At 41.6% G+C, this 16,743-nt stretch overlaps 1 protein-coding gene across 1 annotated transcript; it reads right to left on the reverse strand.

The window, feature by feature from the left end:
• Nucleotides 1-4,690: 4,690 nt before the first annotated feature.
• Nucleotides 4,691-8,011, reverse strand: LOC146690124 (acyl-CoA-binding protein-like). Its single transcript, XM_085435048.1, has 4 exons — nucleotides 7,878-8,011; nucleotides 6,110-6,227; nucleotides 5,667-5,729; nucleotides 4,691-5,038 (listed from the first exon to the last, which is right to left on the reverse strand). The coding sequence occupies exons 1-4, from the start codon at nucleotides 7,890-7,892 to the stop codon at nucleotides 4,965-4,967; spliced, it is 270 nt and encodes an 89-aa protein (XP_085291174.1). The 5' UTR covers nucleotides 7,893-8,011; the 3' UTR covers nucleotides 4,691-4,964.
• Between the last annotated feature and the right edge of the window lie 8,732 nt (nucleotides 8,012-16,743).

The raw sequence follows: 16,743 nt of genomic DNA on the forward strand, positions 1-16,743 counted from the left end.
TCATTTCTGCTACACTGGCAGGGCTAGGGGCCAGGACTCTCCTCTTCGGGTTCTCGGGGGATGTTGCTAACTCTGGGTCCGATAACAGGCACCACACCCGCAGTAGATGTGCTCGGTGTGAGGTCTCGCAGCAAGCTATCAAATACGGCGCATTTCTGGGCTTTTAAAAAAAACGCTATGCGTCGCCAGGTGTTTCATCGGATTTGAGGTGTTACCTCCTTTGCACAGTATCACAGTATGAGCTTAAAGCACTTGTTGCTGCTGAGTTTGCATCTTTTGCTGTGAAGTACAGCCAGACTTTTGACCGTTTCGCCTTGGGCATTTTTAATCTGTAGCTCTGCCCTAAAAGAACGTACGTACCTGGGCCCGCCTACTATCCTCGGAAACGTAAAATGATTGGCTAGAATCTAAAGTGTATCACAGCTCAGGAAAAAAAAAGCACTGAAATAAAGCACCGAAATGTGCGCTGCTTTTCGGTTTGGTTACTACCGTTTATGTCAGAACCGATACCGGTACCCATCCCTACCCATGACATTACAACTTGATATGAGATTACAACTCTTGGCTGGCTTGGGAACTCACTGGGAGAGTAAGGTTTAGGTATCTCTGCTTAGACAGCTAGCCTTGCAGCTATGCAGCCCATTTGATTAAAAACTTAGGGACTTATAACCATTTCACTATGAAATAACAACTTATTTCATAAAGTAAACTTCATGTGCTTTATCTATAACAGCTCTCCTCTTGGGTACGAGATTGTGGATACAAGCAGCAGCAATGAGCTTCCTCTGAAAAGTGGCTGGCCTCTCCCTTAGAGATAGGGTGAGAAGTTCAGTCATCCGGGAGGGAGTAGAGCCGCTGCTCCTCCACATCGAAAGGAGCCAGCTGAGATGGTTCGGGTATCTGACAAGGATGCCTCCTGGGCGCCTCCTGGGTAAAGTGTTCCGGGCATGTCCCACTGGGAGGAGGCCCCGGGGCAGATCTAGGACGCGCTGGCGAGATTATATCTCTCGGCTGGCCTGGGAATGCCTTGGTGTTCCCCCGGACAAGCAGAAGGAGGTGGCTGGGGAGAGGGAGGTCTGGGCTTTTCTGCTTAGGCTGCTGCCCCCGCGACCCGGCCCTGGATAAGCAGAAGAAGATGGATGGATGGACTCTCTTCTGAATCACCTACTGATTATATTCACAGTATTTGTTCACTGAACAAACACTTCTTTAGGGATTTGCTACCTTAGCTTAGCTCATAGTCAACTCGCTAGCAAGATGGCCTCATTTTCCTGCTCAGTTTGGCAGATTTTTAGCTACACTTCGGCCTCCTTTTGTAATAATATAATAAATGTACCATTTTTACAGTTCTGCTCACTGAATTGGAGAATTGGAAAATACTGTAGCTAATCAGGCCCCTGTAGTCAGTTTGGACAAACGTAGTTTAGCCACCATTAGCTTCCCCCCCAAGAGATTGTCCCAAGCAGCCAGGAAAACAGGCTGGCTGGATTACGGTGAGGAGGAAGCATAGTCCTAAACAGAAGCCCCTGGTACACCACCAATCTATTCATGTCTCTAATTGTTTTTGCCCACTAGGAGAATACTTTGGTTATTTGCAATTCTATTTTGAGTCTTATGAAGTTAGCCATACAGTAAGGATTGTGCAAGGGGCGAGAGCAGGAAAGACTGAATGAAATTACAATTTACATTTTCAGTAATGACATCCGGTTACATCCATCAAAGTTTGCTAAAATTAATAATAATCAGTGTGTGTAACACTTGTCAGTTACCATGGAGTCACTGCCAAAGGTGGGAAGTAATGAAGTACAAATACTTCGTTACTGTATTTAAGTAGAATTTTCAGGTATCTGCACTTTACTTGAGTAGTTTTTTTCTGATAAATTTTTATAATTACTCCCTACATTTTTACACAAATATCTGTACTTTCTACTCCTTGGATTTTCAAAACAGGCTCGTTACATTTGTTTAATGCATCTGAGGGGAGTTATTATTTCAGCATTCAAACCTCAGAGTGATTTGATCCTAAACAGTAACATGTTCATGTGTTAATCACCAGGGGATGATGCATGAAAAGAGATGAAAGAGGCAAAACTGTGTGCCTTAGTCAGTCTCCATCAGCGTAACAAACATCAGCAAACACACAAACTGTTTGTGCGCAGCCTGTCGCACAATGTGTTGCTAGCTAAAGGTCCAGCTGCTGTATTTTAAAGAAAGAACTAACTTCACTCAGAGATGGAAGACGATAAGAAAGATGGGACAGGAAGAAGAGAGCTTAGATTTAAAGGTAAGGGCTGCTCAGTGGAAATGTGAAGCTTACATGTTAGTCCTTAAATCAAATATTGGGCCTGTACATGAAACATTGTGTTTTTTTATATTGCGAAACACAGTTGCAAAACAATCTCAGCAAGACTAACTGTGTTATTTAAAGGTTGCATGAAAATCCTCTGCAGGTTAGTGCAGGATAAACAGGTCAGTTTGCTGCACTGTGATGGATTTACAGTAAAGAGCAGTGTGTGACTGTTTCATGGTCAGAGTCAAGTCACATCAAGTCCTGCAGGTTTGAGGGTTTCCCCACCAGCTGAATCCCACTCTAACCCTTTCCCTACTCATTTTCCTGTTTAGAGGCAACGTCACTCTCTACAATGTAGGCAACAGAAAATAGAGCTATTTTTATTTTCCTGATGTTCTGCTTAAGTGATTCAAGCTGAGTAGCTTTAATTAGAAACAGTATTTAGAGTGAAAATAAGGTTTGCATTCAATATTATTTTATTATTACATTAATATTGCACAAGGTTCAGTTAGTTTGGCATAGAAATAGGTGGTAGAAATGTTCATCATGGAGCTGTTTCTTACTTTCTTACTTTGAGTATATTTCAAAGCCAGTGCTTCAACTTTTACTAGAGTATTTTGAACTCTACTATAGACTAGTATAGAAGGGTAAACCACGCTATAACGTGGTTTACCCTTCATGGCCTCGATGATGTTTTTGTTGTGCAAGTTTGCATGGTTTTTTTGTTTTTTTTTGACAGGGCATTGTGTTCTGCATCAGAGAAAAAAAGTAAAGAAAAGCATCTCTGGGTCCAGGCAGGAACCAGAGATGCTCTACAAACTGCTTTGTTCCCAACTGACACATCGTTAGTTGTGTGTCTTGATGTCTTTGAGCCCGAGACTATATCTGCCCATAGCACAAGAGGACCCATGCAGTGGGCAGTCCTCTTCAAGTGTCTCTGTGTCAGACCTGTAGACATCGAGCTCATTGAGTCTTTAGATAATCCAGATTTAAAAATGCATACAGAAGGTTTATGGTGATTGGAGAACCAGTGAAGTACATACACCCTAATATGGGATCTTCCAAACTCACACATGAGGTGCACATAACATTGTTGGTTGCGATCACAGCCATTGTGAACAACTGACCACTTCTGCCTGTGTCCAGGGATCCTACAGATTCACACCTGTTTCATTGCTTACTCAGAAAGTAGATCCATGTGATCCAAGTTTGACCATAAAGACAAAAGTGTCACAGGGTCCAAAGCTTGTCTCTTACACTCAAACTGTTCTATGACGTCATCAGAGACTATTACCTTGTTCCTCTTCTTAGTTCTATGAAGCATCTTGAGGCATCTTTTGTTGTGATTTGGCGCTATATAAATAAAACTGAATTGAATTAAATTGAGTTCTTCTTCACCACAGCCATTAAGGTTTTTTTTTCACAAAATCCACCACATCCTGTCATTCTGCATTTCTGTGTAGACAATTGTTATCCTTTATTTATCCACGTAAACGTCTCAATGAGATTGAAATTGTTTTCATACCAAAACACACAGATAAGCAGGAAACAATCCAAGTAGAGTTTTATAGATATAAAAAACAACCAATGGGGAAGTCTCTGGATACGCAAAAATAGCCACTTAGCAACAGGACACAACAGTGGTTTACATTCCACAGTCAGTAATAAAATGTAAGGCACAAATTGTTATTAAATTGTTAAATTTGGATTACACAGCATTCATCACGGTAAATGTCTTTCTGAAAGTGCTGTAACTAATTAGAACTAATGCTAAACCACATCCAAGTCTTTATGGCCTCTAATTTTCTGCTTCTACTTTCAGCTAAAACTGAGGTTATTGTACTCGGCCCAGTATGGTATCCAATTAGATTCCTGCTCTGGGTGGCATTACCTTGGGTTACTAATAGCCTGTAATTTGTAATTATCAGGACGTCCTAAAAATCTCCTTTATCTCTGATATTTGGCTTCTCTTCATTGGCTCCGTTAAATCCAGGATCAGAATTTAAATCCTTCCCATTACATAATAATAATGATAATAATAATCAGGCCCCATAACTTTATAATACTTTATCACCCTATTAGAGCAGCTCACTCTTAGACTGGGGGCTTACTTATGGTTTGGGTATTTCAATGTAGAATGGGAGGCAGAGCCTTCTCTCTGGCTCTCTTCCACGCCTTGCCTTCCTCGTCTTCCTCCACTCAAGCCTGGTTCTGCTGGAGGTTGTTTCCTGTTATGGAGTTTTTCCTTCCCACTGTAGCCAAAGCTCATGACGGGGTGTTCTCTCTTTTCTTTGCAACATAAAGTGCCATGAGGCAACTGTTGTTGTGATTTGGTGCCATATAAATAAAATAAAATTGAACTGAACAAATACTTAAAAAAAAAAAGCTGAAGATCTAAAATCACACTTTCAGGTTACTGTTTATTGAAATGACAGGACTCTCTGCAGAAACACATGAATACTGAAACCTGATATATACACAGTTTAAATGTGTCCATCGGCAGCTACTTGGGTCAGTTTCTAGGACTAGAAGCCATCCACCAGGTGTTCATGTGAGCTGTTTACGGACACACTTGTTGAGTTTTAAGGCGTTTTAACGGTGCAGGGATGGAGACTGGTGCCAGTCACAGTCCACGGAGCAGATTTCCCGGCCAGTTGGTCGTCATCACACAGCATTATATTCCATATTTCTGCTTTAGCTCCTCCACCAGGCTGATGTACTCGTTCATGGCGTTCTCATTGCTCTTACCTTACAGACAAATTAAAAATGTGTTATGGAGGGAAAAAAAGACAGACAGACTAAATGAACAAGCTAGTCCTGCTTTTACTTTCAGAGACTCTTTTTCATAGTTTGTTGACATGAGGACTCAAAGCCCTGCTTGACAAACTCAACACTACAACAACTCATGCAGTCCTGAAAGGGGGCTGCATGCAGCCGAGTACAATATGCAATAATCCAATTTACTACAAAGGATGAGGAACGCACCAGCCCAACTTTTTTTTAATCAAATGAGCTGCACTCCTAACTCTGAGGAAATCATCCTTTATGTTTAAGGTAACATCAACTTATTCAGCCTTTATGCAATAAAATGTACTGAAATTGTACTTTTAGTAAAATAATAAAGGACAACAAGAAAACAAAAAATTAACAAATTTGTAATTCATTTTTAATTAATGAATATAAATAAACTTAACATTTATTTTAGGTTTATTTATATTAGGTCATGTTTTTAGAATTACAGCTGGATATATTTCAAGTAAGCGTTCACTTTAAACATCATTTAAACACATCCATTTCCTTCCATTTATCCGGGCCAGGTCACAGGGACCTGACCCAGACCCCCCTCTCCACAGCCACCACCTCCATTCTTACTCACCCTTCTGCTTCTCCCAGGCATCCCATTTAGCTTTCCCAGTGAAATCAAACATCCCTGGACGAGCTTCAAAGACAAACAAAGCAAATTAAACAATTTAGTGGAATCCTGTGTAATGCAGGTCAAATAAATATAGGACACATTCATTAAGGCCCAGCGTCTTCAGTACAGAGCAAAGGGCTGCATTACATTGCAACACAAAAACATAAGAAACACTACTGATAATTATCTAGAATATTTACATTTATGTGGAAATCTGAAAGTGAAACCACGATACACAGGAGCAGATCTAGCTCCTCAGAGAGTCTGTAGTACAGGTGTACGTCATGCATGTGCCAGTGGTTCTTATAGGGTGCATGTTCAGCGTAGCCAGTGTCAGACTCTTATCAACAGTTTGTGTGACAGCAGTAACAGTGCTGAGCGCAGTATCATTTGAAATTTCTCACCTGTGTTCACATCACCCACGGTGGCCTGCTTGAACAGCGAGTAGATCTGCAACATCTCCTCATCAGTCGGCTTCGCCTTCAGCTGCTTGACCTCTGCTGCTGCTTCATCAAACTTAGTCTGTAGAAGACAGGACGACAACGTTGGGACAGTGCTACGTGCAAAAGGTAGATTTTTTTTCTTCCCAGCTGGAAGAGGAAGGACTTCTTAACACAGCTTTTCCACACATCCCTGTTTTACACTGGATGCTTATACTATTTTAATTTGCACACAGAAAGAAAAAACTAAATGTACCAGGGTCAAAATTATTAGACCTCTTGTGCTGAGAGACAAAGCGACTGTCCGGGCCCAGTTTGCTGCTGACTGCTTGAAATCAAATTGTCACGTCCTTCTTTCTTAATGATTCCTTCTGCCTGGAAGAGATTCTACCAGGTCCATCCCCACAGCATAAGACTGCCATCAAAGTGTTTCACTGTGGGAATGGGGTTCTTTGGGGTTGTACACCGCCCTTCTTTCATAAAACATCTCTATGACCAAAAGGGCTCTAGCTTAATCTCAAAGGATGTGTTTCCAGTACGTGCAATCTTACTCCAGATTGCCCATGGCATACTTCAGTCTGGACTGAAGGTGAAGTTTTTAATACTGCGAGTAAATAGAAGATAAAACTCTGTTTTAAAGTGGAAACACTTCATGCATGAAGGCTAATTTACCCCAGAGCCTTCCTCCTCGGCACAGTTTTCATTTATAAAGCTTTACAAAACCAAATATCACGGCTAACAGGTGGATTTTCCTGTGTCAGTGCAGCCAGCCAAACCACAAAGAACCACTTACTGCTTAAGAGAGAGAGTGGAAGTCGACTGTATATAATTCCCCCTGACGATCAATAAAGTATTCTGATATCCTTAAATTCTGTAGACAAAACTGATTGTTACAGCTTGGGGAAATACAAAAGTGACCCCTTAGTCCCGCTGTTTTCCCTGAGTTATGGTTACACAGCTTCGAGAGCACGTGGTGCTCCATGGTGTAAATTAGCCTTTACACATGATGTGCTTTATGTCCAAGTTAACTTGATTTGAGTATTACAAAGCACATCAGTGAACACCAACGTTCAGTGCTATGGGTTAATAGAAAGGTCCGTTTTTGTGGGCTGACCTGGTCATTTTTTTTCTGAAATAATTTGTTATTGTGTTCAAAAGAAAACTGGGATGTTTATAAATGACATTTAGGAAATGCTTCACTTCCTCTGCATAAAAGTAAAATCAGGATAGAGAATCAGTCTAGTCCAACCAGACAGTGAAACACTGTTTTATAACTCGCAAGTGATCGGTGCAATAAAGAACCGTTTTACTCGAGCTTACATCACATTTGCCTTTACCCAGTTTGCTCACATGGTTGCGACATTGGAGCTGCCCCATTCTTGGCTAAGTGGGCTGAAGGGCAGACTGAAGAAGACGTTATAAATGCCCAGTGGGGTGATTTTTCTGAAGTCGTACTCCAGATCAGTCTGCTTCCTGCACAAACACTACAGACATGAAGAAAAGCTGCATCGGGACAATAGCTCCCCCGCAGCCATTGTTACACACCGACTTTTTCTGCGCCCTCGGGCTGCATGAGCTGCTCTGTAGCTGCTAACAAGTCGTTGAACAAAGACTCCGCACAGCTTTCACTTCAGGACACACGGCCTGCAGCTAAACCGCTACATCAGCTAACGGTCTTCCTTAACAGAAGGCGGCGGAATATAAACCAGTAATTTTATTCTTTTATACAGACCTGGAGCTCAGCCATGCTCGGTTAGTAGACAAACATAAGCCGGGGACTTGACTGTCAAACCATTTCCTCCTTCACGCCCTCCTTCCTATTGGCTAAACCAATAACGTACCTCGGCCGTTCACTGGATGACGTGACCGCAATTGGAACCAATCATGTACTTACAACCAGAGCAGTCGTGTCAGCGGGGTTCAGGATTCACGCTGTCACGTGATACCCGGAGACTTATGCCAAAAAGTGATCGTCCAACAACACGTGATTTCCAATGTTTGTATGATGTCTTTACTCATATTGGTAAATAGACTGCACTCAGCAGGATTTACAAAGGAGTTATATATCCAGTGTATAGCCAGTCCGGTCCTTTTGGCCACTTAAAATATGTTTACTAAACTCTTATTTTATGTGTTATCATTTCTGCTGCCCTCATGGCCAGATCTCACTTAAAAAAATGAAGTTTTAATGTCAACGAGACTTTTTTTTAACTGCTTAAATAAGGGACACTGCCAACAGCTAATTGCGACTTCTACCTTGTAACAGGAATGTTGTTTGTGGCTCAGATGGCTTGATATCATACACGAGGCATACATTACACATATGGTTCAAATATTACAGACTAACAAGTTATTTGTAGCATTTTAAATGCGAGCAATCAATCAGTTTTTGGCAGACGATCACTATTTGGTACAACACTAGCAGTGCTTTCTGGAAAAACTATTAATGCATTGATTTACAATATACAATACCATATACAATTGTGTATGTGGATGCAGCAATATATATGCACTTTAACAGTAAACTATGTGAGGATTTGCCTGAACAGTTACTGTTACAGAATTATTCTCTAATTCTGTAATATTGGATAAAACGCCAGTTATTGTCCTGCTAATGGTAACCGTGAACTGTACAGAACAAGTTCATTTTATCTGGGTGAGTTTTATTTTTAAACCTCTTATTGTCTTCAAGAGCACATCTCAGTCTTGTGTGCTGCTATATCTAGATTATATTGCTAACTTCAAGAACTATTGCAAGGCTACATAAAAACAAGGTCCATTATGGTGACTGGAGACCCGAAACACGAGACATGCATTTATCCCCGCTTGCCAGTACATGATCTCCAACACCCCCAGATGGTAAGACAGGCATTGAGATGCCACCTCAACAGTAAGCTGTAAATATATATGGCCTGCCAGATACCCAGCTGGAACAATAAGCTGGTCACAAAAGGACATAAATGCGACTTGAAAATTCTATAAAATTCATGGACTTCTCCACCCAAGGTCTAGCACCCTAAGACATATGAGCAACAGACAGAGAGAGAGTGAGGATTAGTGCGTGTCAGAGGCATGCATGAATACATCAGGAAGATGAAGCCCTGAGATGAACTGTGCCTCAGGGAGCTGAGGACAGACAGTGATAAGGAGCATGAAGAGGAACTACACTACATTACCAAAAGTATTTGCTCATCTGCCTTGTAATATGTTGGCTCACATTTTGCAGCTATAATGGCTTCAGCTCTTTTAAGAAGCTTTTCCACAACACTAAAAATAACTATTTAAATAAACATAAAGAAATAAGGAATCATTAATTCAATAATGATCCACATGATTAAATTGCTTTATTTTATTTATTTATTTTTACTCTTTATTTTGAGTCAACATAAAAGAAGGGTAACAGTTCTCAACCACTGAAGTGGCATTAAGCCCTTTATATAGTGTCCATTTCCACCAGGTCCGTTCGAAGACATCCAGTTTGATTCGTCATAGAAACTTCAGTTTATCTCCTCCATTATTTCACTTTCAGCGACTCCTTTTCAGCCAGTTCTTGTGATAACTTTCTTCACAGCCACAGTCATTATTTTAAACATGTAGATGTTCTCTTTTTTAATCGTACCTTCTGGGATCAGACCAAGGTGTAAGACCTGTGGATCCCTGGGAAGTTCACACTGACAAAGTCCGTCTATCAGCTCGGCAACATCTGACCAGCATGGTTGTAGTTTATCACATGACCAAAAGAAGTGTAGGTGATTGGCCTTAATATGACCACATTCTCTCCAACATTGTTTTTTTTTTTTTGCTTTAACGTGTTTGCTTTTAATATAAACTGTAATAAACGTACGGAATCCATAATCTTTCCGAGTTGGTCGTTGTCCCCTTTGAGGTCGGACCTCAGGTCTTTCAGAAGGTCACTCGGTGTTACGTCAGTCCAGGGTAGCCTTGGAGTTTCAGGTGGGCTAGAGTTAGCTTGCAGTGCTACTTCACTGGCTTTCGATGCTGATTTTCTTTTGATATTTTTGCATGGTTTATTTGCCTCTTGTGAATCAGTTTCCCCTTTTATACCAATAGCGAATGATGAATCAACTTGTTTACTGGAGTTGAGTCCAACTTAATTTCATTGAGTTGATTCCTACAAATGACAATTTTCCAACAAAAGAACTTAATGCTAATAGAAAGCAATTTATCAAAGTTGAAATCTGTTTCATGATTATTTTAAGTTCATGGTGTGATTAGAGTTATTCTTTGGATTGTTCAACATCAAGTCCAGAGTCTGGTTAACATAAAACTTTAATGGACTTATAACAACTTTCACATAGCTGCCACTCCATCCATCCTCTTCTGATTATCCTTATCAGGGTTGCAGGGGCGTCTGGAGCCTATCCCAGCTGTCATAGAGGCAGGGTACACCCTGGACAGGTCGCCAGTCTAACACATAGAGACAGACAACTATTCATACACACAGGCAATTTAGAATCACCAATAAACCAAACCCCACTAACAATTTAGTCTTCAGTCTTTGGACTGTGGGAGGCAGCCAGAGTACCCAGAGAAAACTTACACACACACATCATGCAAACTCCACACAGGCTTTTCTGTGTGGACAGTTAGTGGATTTGAACTCAGAAACTTCTTGGTGAAAGGAAAGAGTGCTAACCTTTAATGAGGTTTGAAATCTCGCATGATCGTGTGACATGACGAGTCCAGACAACTAACCACTCTTTCTGGATTGTATCACATCATCTCAACAAGAATAAATTTAACAAGTGTTAAGTTGTTGAATTTCATGCAGATTGTATATGATTTAATTATGTTCACCACAGAAACATATAATTATTTTGTTCAAATTCCAAGTTAGACTCTTGTAAACATAATAACCACCCAATTTCACTTTTTGAATGAAGGTTTAGTACTGCGTTTATGGGAACATTTGATCGTTCATCAGTGCATTTATGACGACAGGACATTTGTGAAGCATTGCCTCCTATAACAGTACCACACCGGAAGCTCTTGAGAGCACCCACTGTGGCCATGGAAGTGATTGGATGGGTGAGTGGATACGTTTGGTAATACAGTGTATCCACCGGCATGTTTGTATACTCGTGTCTTCAACCCAGCTGCAATGGCCGCGGCGCAACATACCAAAAAACAAGAGATGCACGTCTGACCGATGCACATAGCACCTGCGACACAAGCAATGTGTGGTCATCATAAAAATGGCCCAAGGAAGCAGACACAGGCTTCTCCTGAGTGGTGGTTTCAAATTCAGCAGGTTCAGACTGATTGGTTTAAATCCAGTCTTTAAGTCTGACGTCATTAGCCGTGTCCGGTCCCAAACTCTGGTGCAGGTCCATAAGTCAAGCGAACACTGCAACATCAGTTGAGAGTTGAAAAATGGTCTAAATTCTTTCATCTGTAATAAAATGATCAGCGTTGCTGCTCTACCAGGTGTAACAATTAAGTTTAACATCCAGGCATCCATGAAAACAGGATTTATGACATTTAACAGAGTTAGAAGTTAGCAGGGAGTTAGCTCGCTAGCTTCCATCTAAATACAATATAGCATGTCCTGACTGAGGGATTTCTGAAACAAAATAAGACGTACAGCTCTGCTATCACTTCTGACATAAATTAAGACAGAAAACTAAACAGCAGTGACGTTTGTAGGGTTACTGAAGTCGGGCTAGCTGATATGTAATGATGTGCTACGTGGTGGCTAGCTACACAGCTACATTAGCATAACATAAACACAGTGAAGCTGGAGGATGAATGCTAATTTTTTACCACTCGATAAAAGTTAACATGAGGGTTCCCGATGGTTAGGGACAAATGCAATCGCATGGCAGGATGCTGTAAACCATAGGTGTCAAACTCTGGCCCGCGGGCCAAATTTGGCCCGCAGCCTAATTACATTTGGCCCGCGAAGCCATACCAAATTACTATTAGAGCTGGCCTACTGGTATTATACAGCTAATATATATATTGTTTAGTATTAAGCTTTGCTTGTTCCATATTGAGTTTTTCAGCTAAACTTGTTTGAGTCCATAAGAAAAGATTCATTCTTATATCTGGAGGAAGATTTTTTTTTCAATAAATATTAATGTTAGCCCGCGACTTTGTTCCATTTTGAATTTTGGCCCACTGTGTATTTGAGTTTGACACCCCTGCTGTAAACGGACCAAACTCCAGTCGGGAGAACAACAGAGATAATCCATCCACAATACGCCGTTAGTTATTAATATACTGCTGCATGGGCTGGGCTGTAGCTACATCTAAGGTTTTGAAAACTGAACTTTAAAATGATTAGGGTAATAAAAACCTTGAGAGGCAGACAGTGATCACTGACTGTTTTTAGGGGCTTGTTGAGATTAAATACACTCAACAAAAATATAAACGCAACACCTTTGTTACTGCTCCCATTCCCCATGGGATGGACGTAGAGACCTAAAATTCATTCCAGATACACAATATAACCATCCCTCCCAAACAGTGGTCACAAATCAGTCCAAATGTGTGGTAGTGGGCACATCTGCTATATTGAGATAATCCATCCCACCTCACAGGTGTGCCACATCAGGATGCTGATCTGACATCATGAGTAGTGCACAGGTGTACTTCAGACTGCCCACAACAAAAGGCCACCCTGGAATGTGCAGTTTTTTGCGCTATTGGGGGTCTGGGGACCCAGAACCGGTCAGTATCTGGTGTGACCACCATTTGCCTCATGCAGTGCAACACATCGTCGCATGGAGTCTATCAGATTGTCAATTGTGGCCTGTGGAATGTTGGTCCACTCCACTTCAATGGCTGTGCGAGGTTGTTGGATATTCGTGGGAACTGGTACACGCTGTCGTATACGCCGGTCAAGCACATCCCGAACATGCTCAATGGGTGACATGTCCGGTGAGTATGCTGGCCATGCAAGAACTGGGACATTCTCAGCTGCCATCTGCCCTGAACAATGTGAACCATGATTCATCCGTGAAGCGCACACCTCTCCAACGTGCCAGACGCCATCGAATGTGAGCATTTGCCCACACAAGTCTGTTACGGCGACGAGTTGGAGTCAGGTCAAGACCCCGATGAGGACGACGGGCATGCAGTTGAGCGTCCATGAGACGGTTTCTGACAGTTTGTGCAGAAATTGTTTGGTTGTGCAACCCAATTGTTCCAGCAGCTGTCTGGGTGGCTGGTCTCAGATGATCTTGGAGGTGAACCTGCTGGATGTGGAGGTCCTGGGCTGGTGTGGTTACACGAGGTCTGCGGTTGTGAGGCTGGTTGGATGTGCTGCCATATTCTCTGAAACGCCTGTGGAGACGGCTTATGGTTGAGAAATGAACATTCAATGCACGGGCGACAGATCAGGGGCCTGTTCTTCGTACCGCGCTAAGTGAGTTAGCTGGATGAGATTGTTGACGATTTCGCGTGATCCTGGATCGTTCGGTTCCCCGAAGCCCATCCGGGACTTGCTGTCATAGCAACAGAGCCGTAAGCGTAAACCTGCTGGGGAGCAGGTTTACTTTATGTAAACAGGATTAGATCGCGGCCACGCAGGTATGTCCGCGTCATTCATACGAAAGCAACAGCGATATTCCACCACTGTTTCACCATAAATAAATAACATCAATGTAACTAAAGGTAATGCAGCACTTGATCCTTTTATTGATTTCACACAGATACATACAGGTCATTCCCTAAAAAAGGGAAATGTACTATTAACATTCTATTACATGTATGTGATTATTACAGATGTAATTCATATTTCAGAGTAGTAATTGTAAATTACTTCGTGTAATCAAGATGAGAGACCACGGCTATAAAAGCGAAGGTGGATTTGGGAAGTCTGTCGCAGTCATATCCTGTCCGTTTACGCGAGCAACCCATTGCGGAAGGTGCAAGATTGATAAGGAGAGTCCTCAGAATTCAGCGTATATTGCGGGACAGACAGGATCCTTTAGCTCAGCGTGACAGTGTGCTCATAGAGAGATATCGATTTTCCCGTGAGGGTATTATTCACTTAACCAACTTGTTGACGAGGGGGTGCAGGACCACCACCTGTCTTTTTTTTTGCTCTGCCCTTTTCTTGGTTGCTGTTATGAACAAACAAACAGAGTATTCCAGGGTCTCTTTCCAAGAGACGACAAGCAATATAAGTGATAAATATTACCATTCTGTAGAATATTCTTATATTTCACTTTTACTTGTTCCCATGTTCTAGTGGGTCCTGTTGTGGCTCTAATGTGAAAGGGGATATAATATAACATATTATAATATAATATAATGTAATATAATATTGGATAATATGGTGTGATATGATAATTCTACCCTACCGCCTACTGGTGTTGGCCAGAGGGGCCGATGGCGCGATATGGCAGCCTGGCTTCTGTCAGTCTGCCCCAGGGCAGCTGTGGCTACAACCGTAGCTGCCTCCACCAGTGTGTGAATGTGAGAGTGAATGAATAGTGGCATTGTAAAGCGCTTTGGGTGCCTTGAAAAGCGCTGTATAAATCCACTCCATTATTATTGTTATTATTAAATTACTTACGAGTTTGATTTGTCAGCAACTTTCTGCCAGCCCTCTCTCCTTGCTTTTGCAGCCTTTGCAGTGTTCCCTTGCGTTTTAATTAAACTCTGAAACTCCTGAAATCCCTCACTCAAGAGTTCTTGCTCTGCTGCCGAAAAATACCGAGCGCGCTCCTTCGACATTTTCGCCGACCAATCAGCGGGTTGCCGATCAATGTTTCTACTATCGATGCGTCGCCCCTGTTGGGCCACCCAGTGATCTCACATTACTTCATCCAGCTATACTAATCGTCAACAACAGGTGTGTTCGGGGAACCGGAATAGCGAGCTCAGAGTTAGCGCGATGATTTGGTCTTGGATGTGTCATTTGATCTTGGATGTAGTAAGCGACGTACGAAGCACAGGGCCCTGGTTGACATTCCTGCTGTCAGCATGCCAATTGCACGCTCCCTCATTGCTTGTGGCATCTGTGGCATTTTGCTGTGGGCAGTCTGAGGTACACCTGTGCACTACTCATGGTGTCAGATCAGCATCCTGATGTGGCACACCTGTGAGGTGGGATGGATTATCTCAATATAGCAGATGTGCCCACTACCACACATTTGGACTGATTTGTGACCACTGTTTGGGAGGGATGGTTATATTGTGTATCTGGAATGAATTTTAGGTCTCTACGTCCATCCCATGGGGAATGGGAGCAAAAACAAAAGTGTTGCGTTTATATTTTTGTTGAGTGTAGAACAAGATACAAAGCACTAAAACATGTTAAAAACACAACAGCCTTATTAAATGCAGAGTCGTTTGGACCCGAAAGCAGGATTCGTCACGTCATCACTTGTGTACTGGATACACACACACACGCAACCCACCTGTGAGAGAACGTGTGTGTTTGTCTGTGTCCATGTTTGTAAACATTGTTATAAATATGAACATGCACCTGTGTGTGTGTTTGTGTCAGAGGGGTGTTTACAAACAATCACAATCAGAAACATCCTGCTTAGAGTTTATAGAGTCACACTGAGCTGACTTCAGATCTGTGTCATTTATTTCAGCACGTCTTTTTTCAGTTTTTGGTACTGTTGCATTTTACACTCACGCTCGACATTTTGGTGATCTTATGCAAGTTCATTCAATAAGTTTAAATTTGAATATTTCAAATATTTTAGCATGTTTTGTGCTAGAGAAAAAATTAAAACTTTTTCCCAAGACCTTGGATTATTAAAATATTACTAGATTGTTTTCTATATTGTTTTCTATCTTGTATGGTTTTCAAACAATGACAGTTTAAGTTTTGAAGAATTTGATTTTTCATGAATCACCCCGTCCACTGCATAATCGCCTGCTGTTGAGGTTGACAATCTAAAAAATGACTTTTCCACGCTCAAACTTTCTGCCCTGCGAGTTTAATTTGAACTCACTTAGTCAGACTGCTTAATTGACATAGAAACACAGAGTCATACACTCTCACAACACTGTGTCACTGCCATGTGTGTCTGTATCTATACTTGTAAATGGTTTTAGGTGGGGATGTGCACGTGTGTGTGTGTGTGTGTGTGAGGGGCAGGGGGTTTTACAAAGTGCCACCAATCAGAGGCATGTTTTTGGTTTTATTTAGCACATTTTCAGTTTTTGGGACTCCTACTTCAAATAAAATACATTAACTCTGCTTTGACTATAACGTGATGAGTTAAGAGTGTAAAAAACCTCAGATAATCATTATGTGAAGGCAAACGTTAGAACAGAGTCTCAGACTTAAATGAGCTGTGGCCATTGCTGGCACTGTCATCTCATTGGAGGGCCGCAGTTTTTTTGTGCTACTTGAACACTAAACAAACAAGAAAACAACCACAAATATTTCTGGAAACGTGGTGTTTGTTCTTTTAAAATTAAAAATATTGTATAAAAAGACAAAACTGCAAACGTGAAGGCAGTTTCCCCCTCACTCTTTACTAATCGAAGCCTTTCATTGAAGCAAATAAACACATTGGTCCTCTCTGCCTGTCCACACACGTGGCAGCACTTCTATCATTTTGCTCGTATTTAACAAAATAAAATTGCAGACATGAGTGTCCACA

Source organism: Copadichromis virginalis, linkage group LG16, assembly GCF_057382275.1.
Source record: "Copadichromis virginalis isolate Kocher_CV1m ecotype Utaka linkage group LG16, C_Virginalis_male_GT1.1, whole genome shotgun sequence".
Classification (NCBI taxonomy): domain Eukaryota; kingdom Metazoa; phylum Chordata; class Actinopteri; order Cichliformes; family Cichlidae; genus Copadichromis; species Copadichromis virginalis.

Coding starts and splice junctions, on each gene's coding strand:
- LOC146690124 (XM_085435048.1), bottom strand. Junction 5,730..6,109: donor CGTGGGTGATGTGAACACAG/GTGAGAAATTTC, acceptor TTGTCTTTGAAG/CTCGTCCAGGGATGTTTGAT. Junction 5,039..5,666: donor TGCCTGGGAGAAGCAGAAGG/GTGAGTAAGAAT, acceptor TTTGTCTGTAAG/GTAAGAGCAATGAGAACGCC.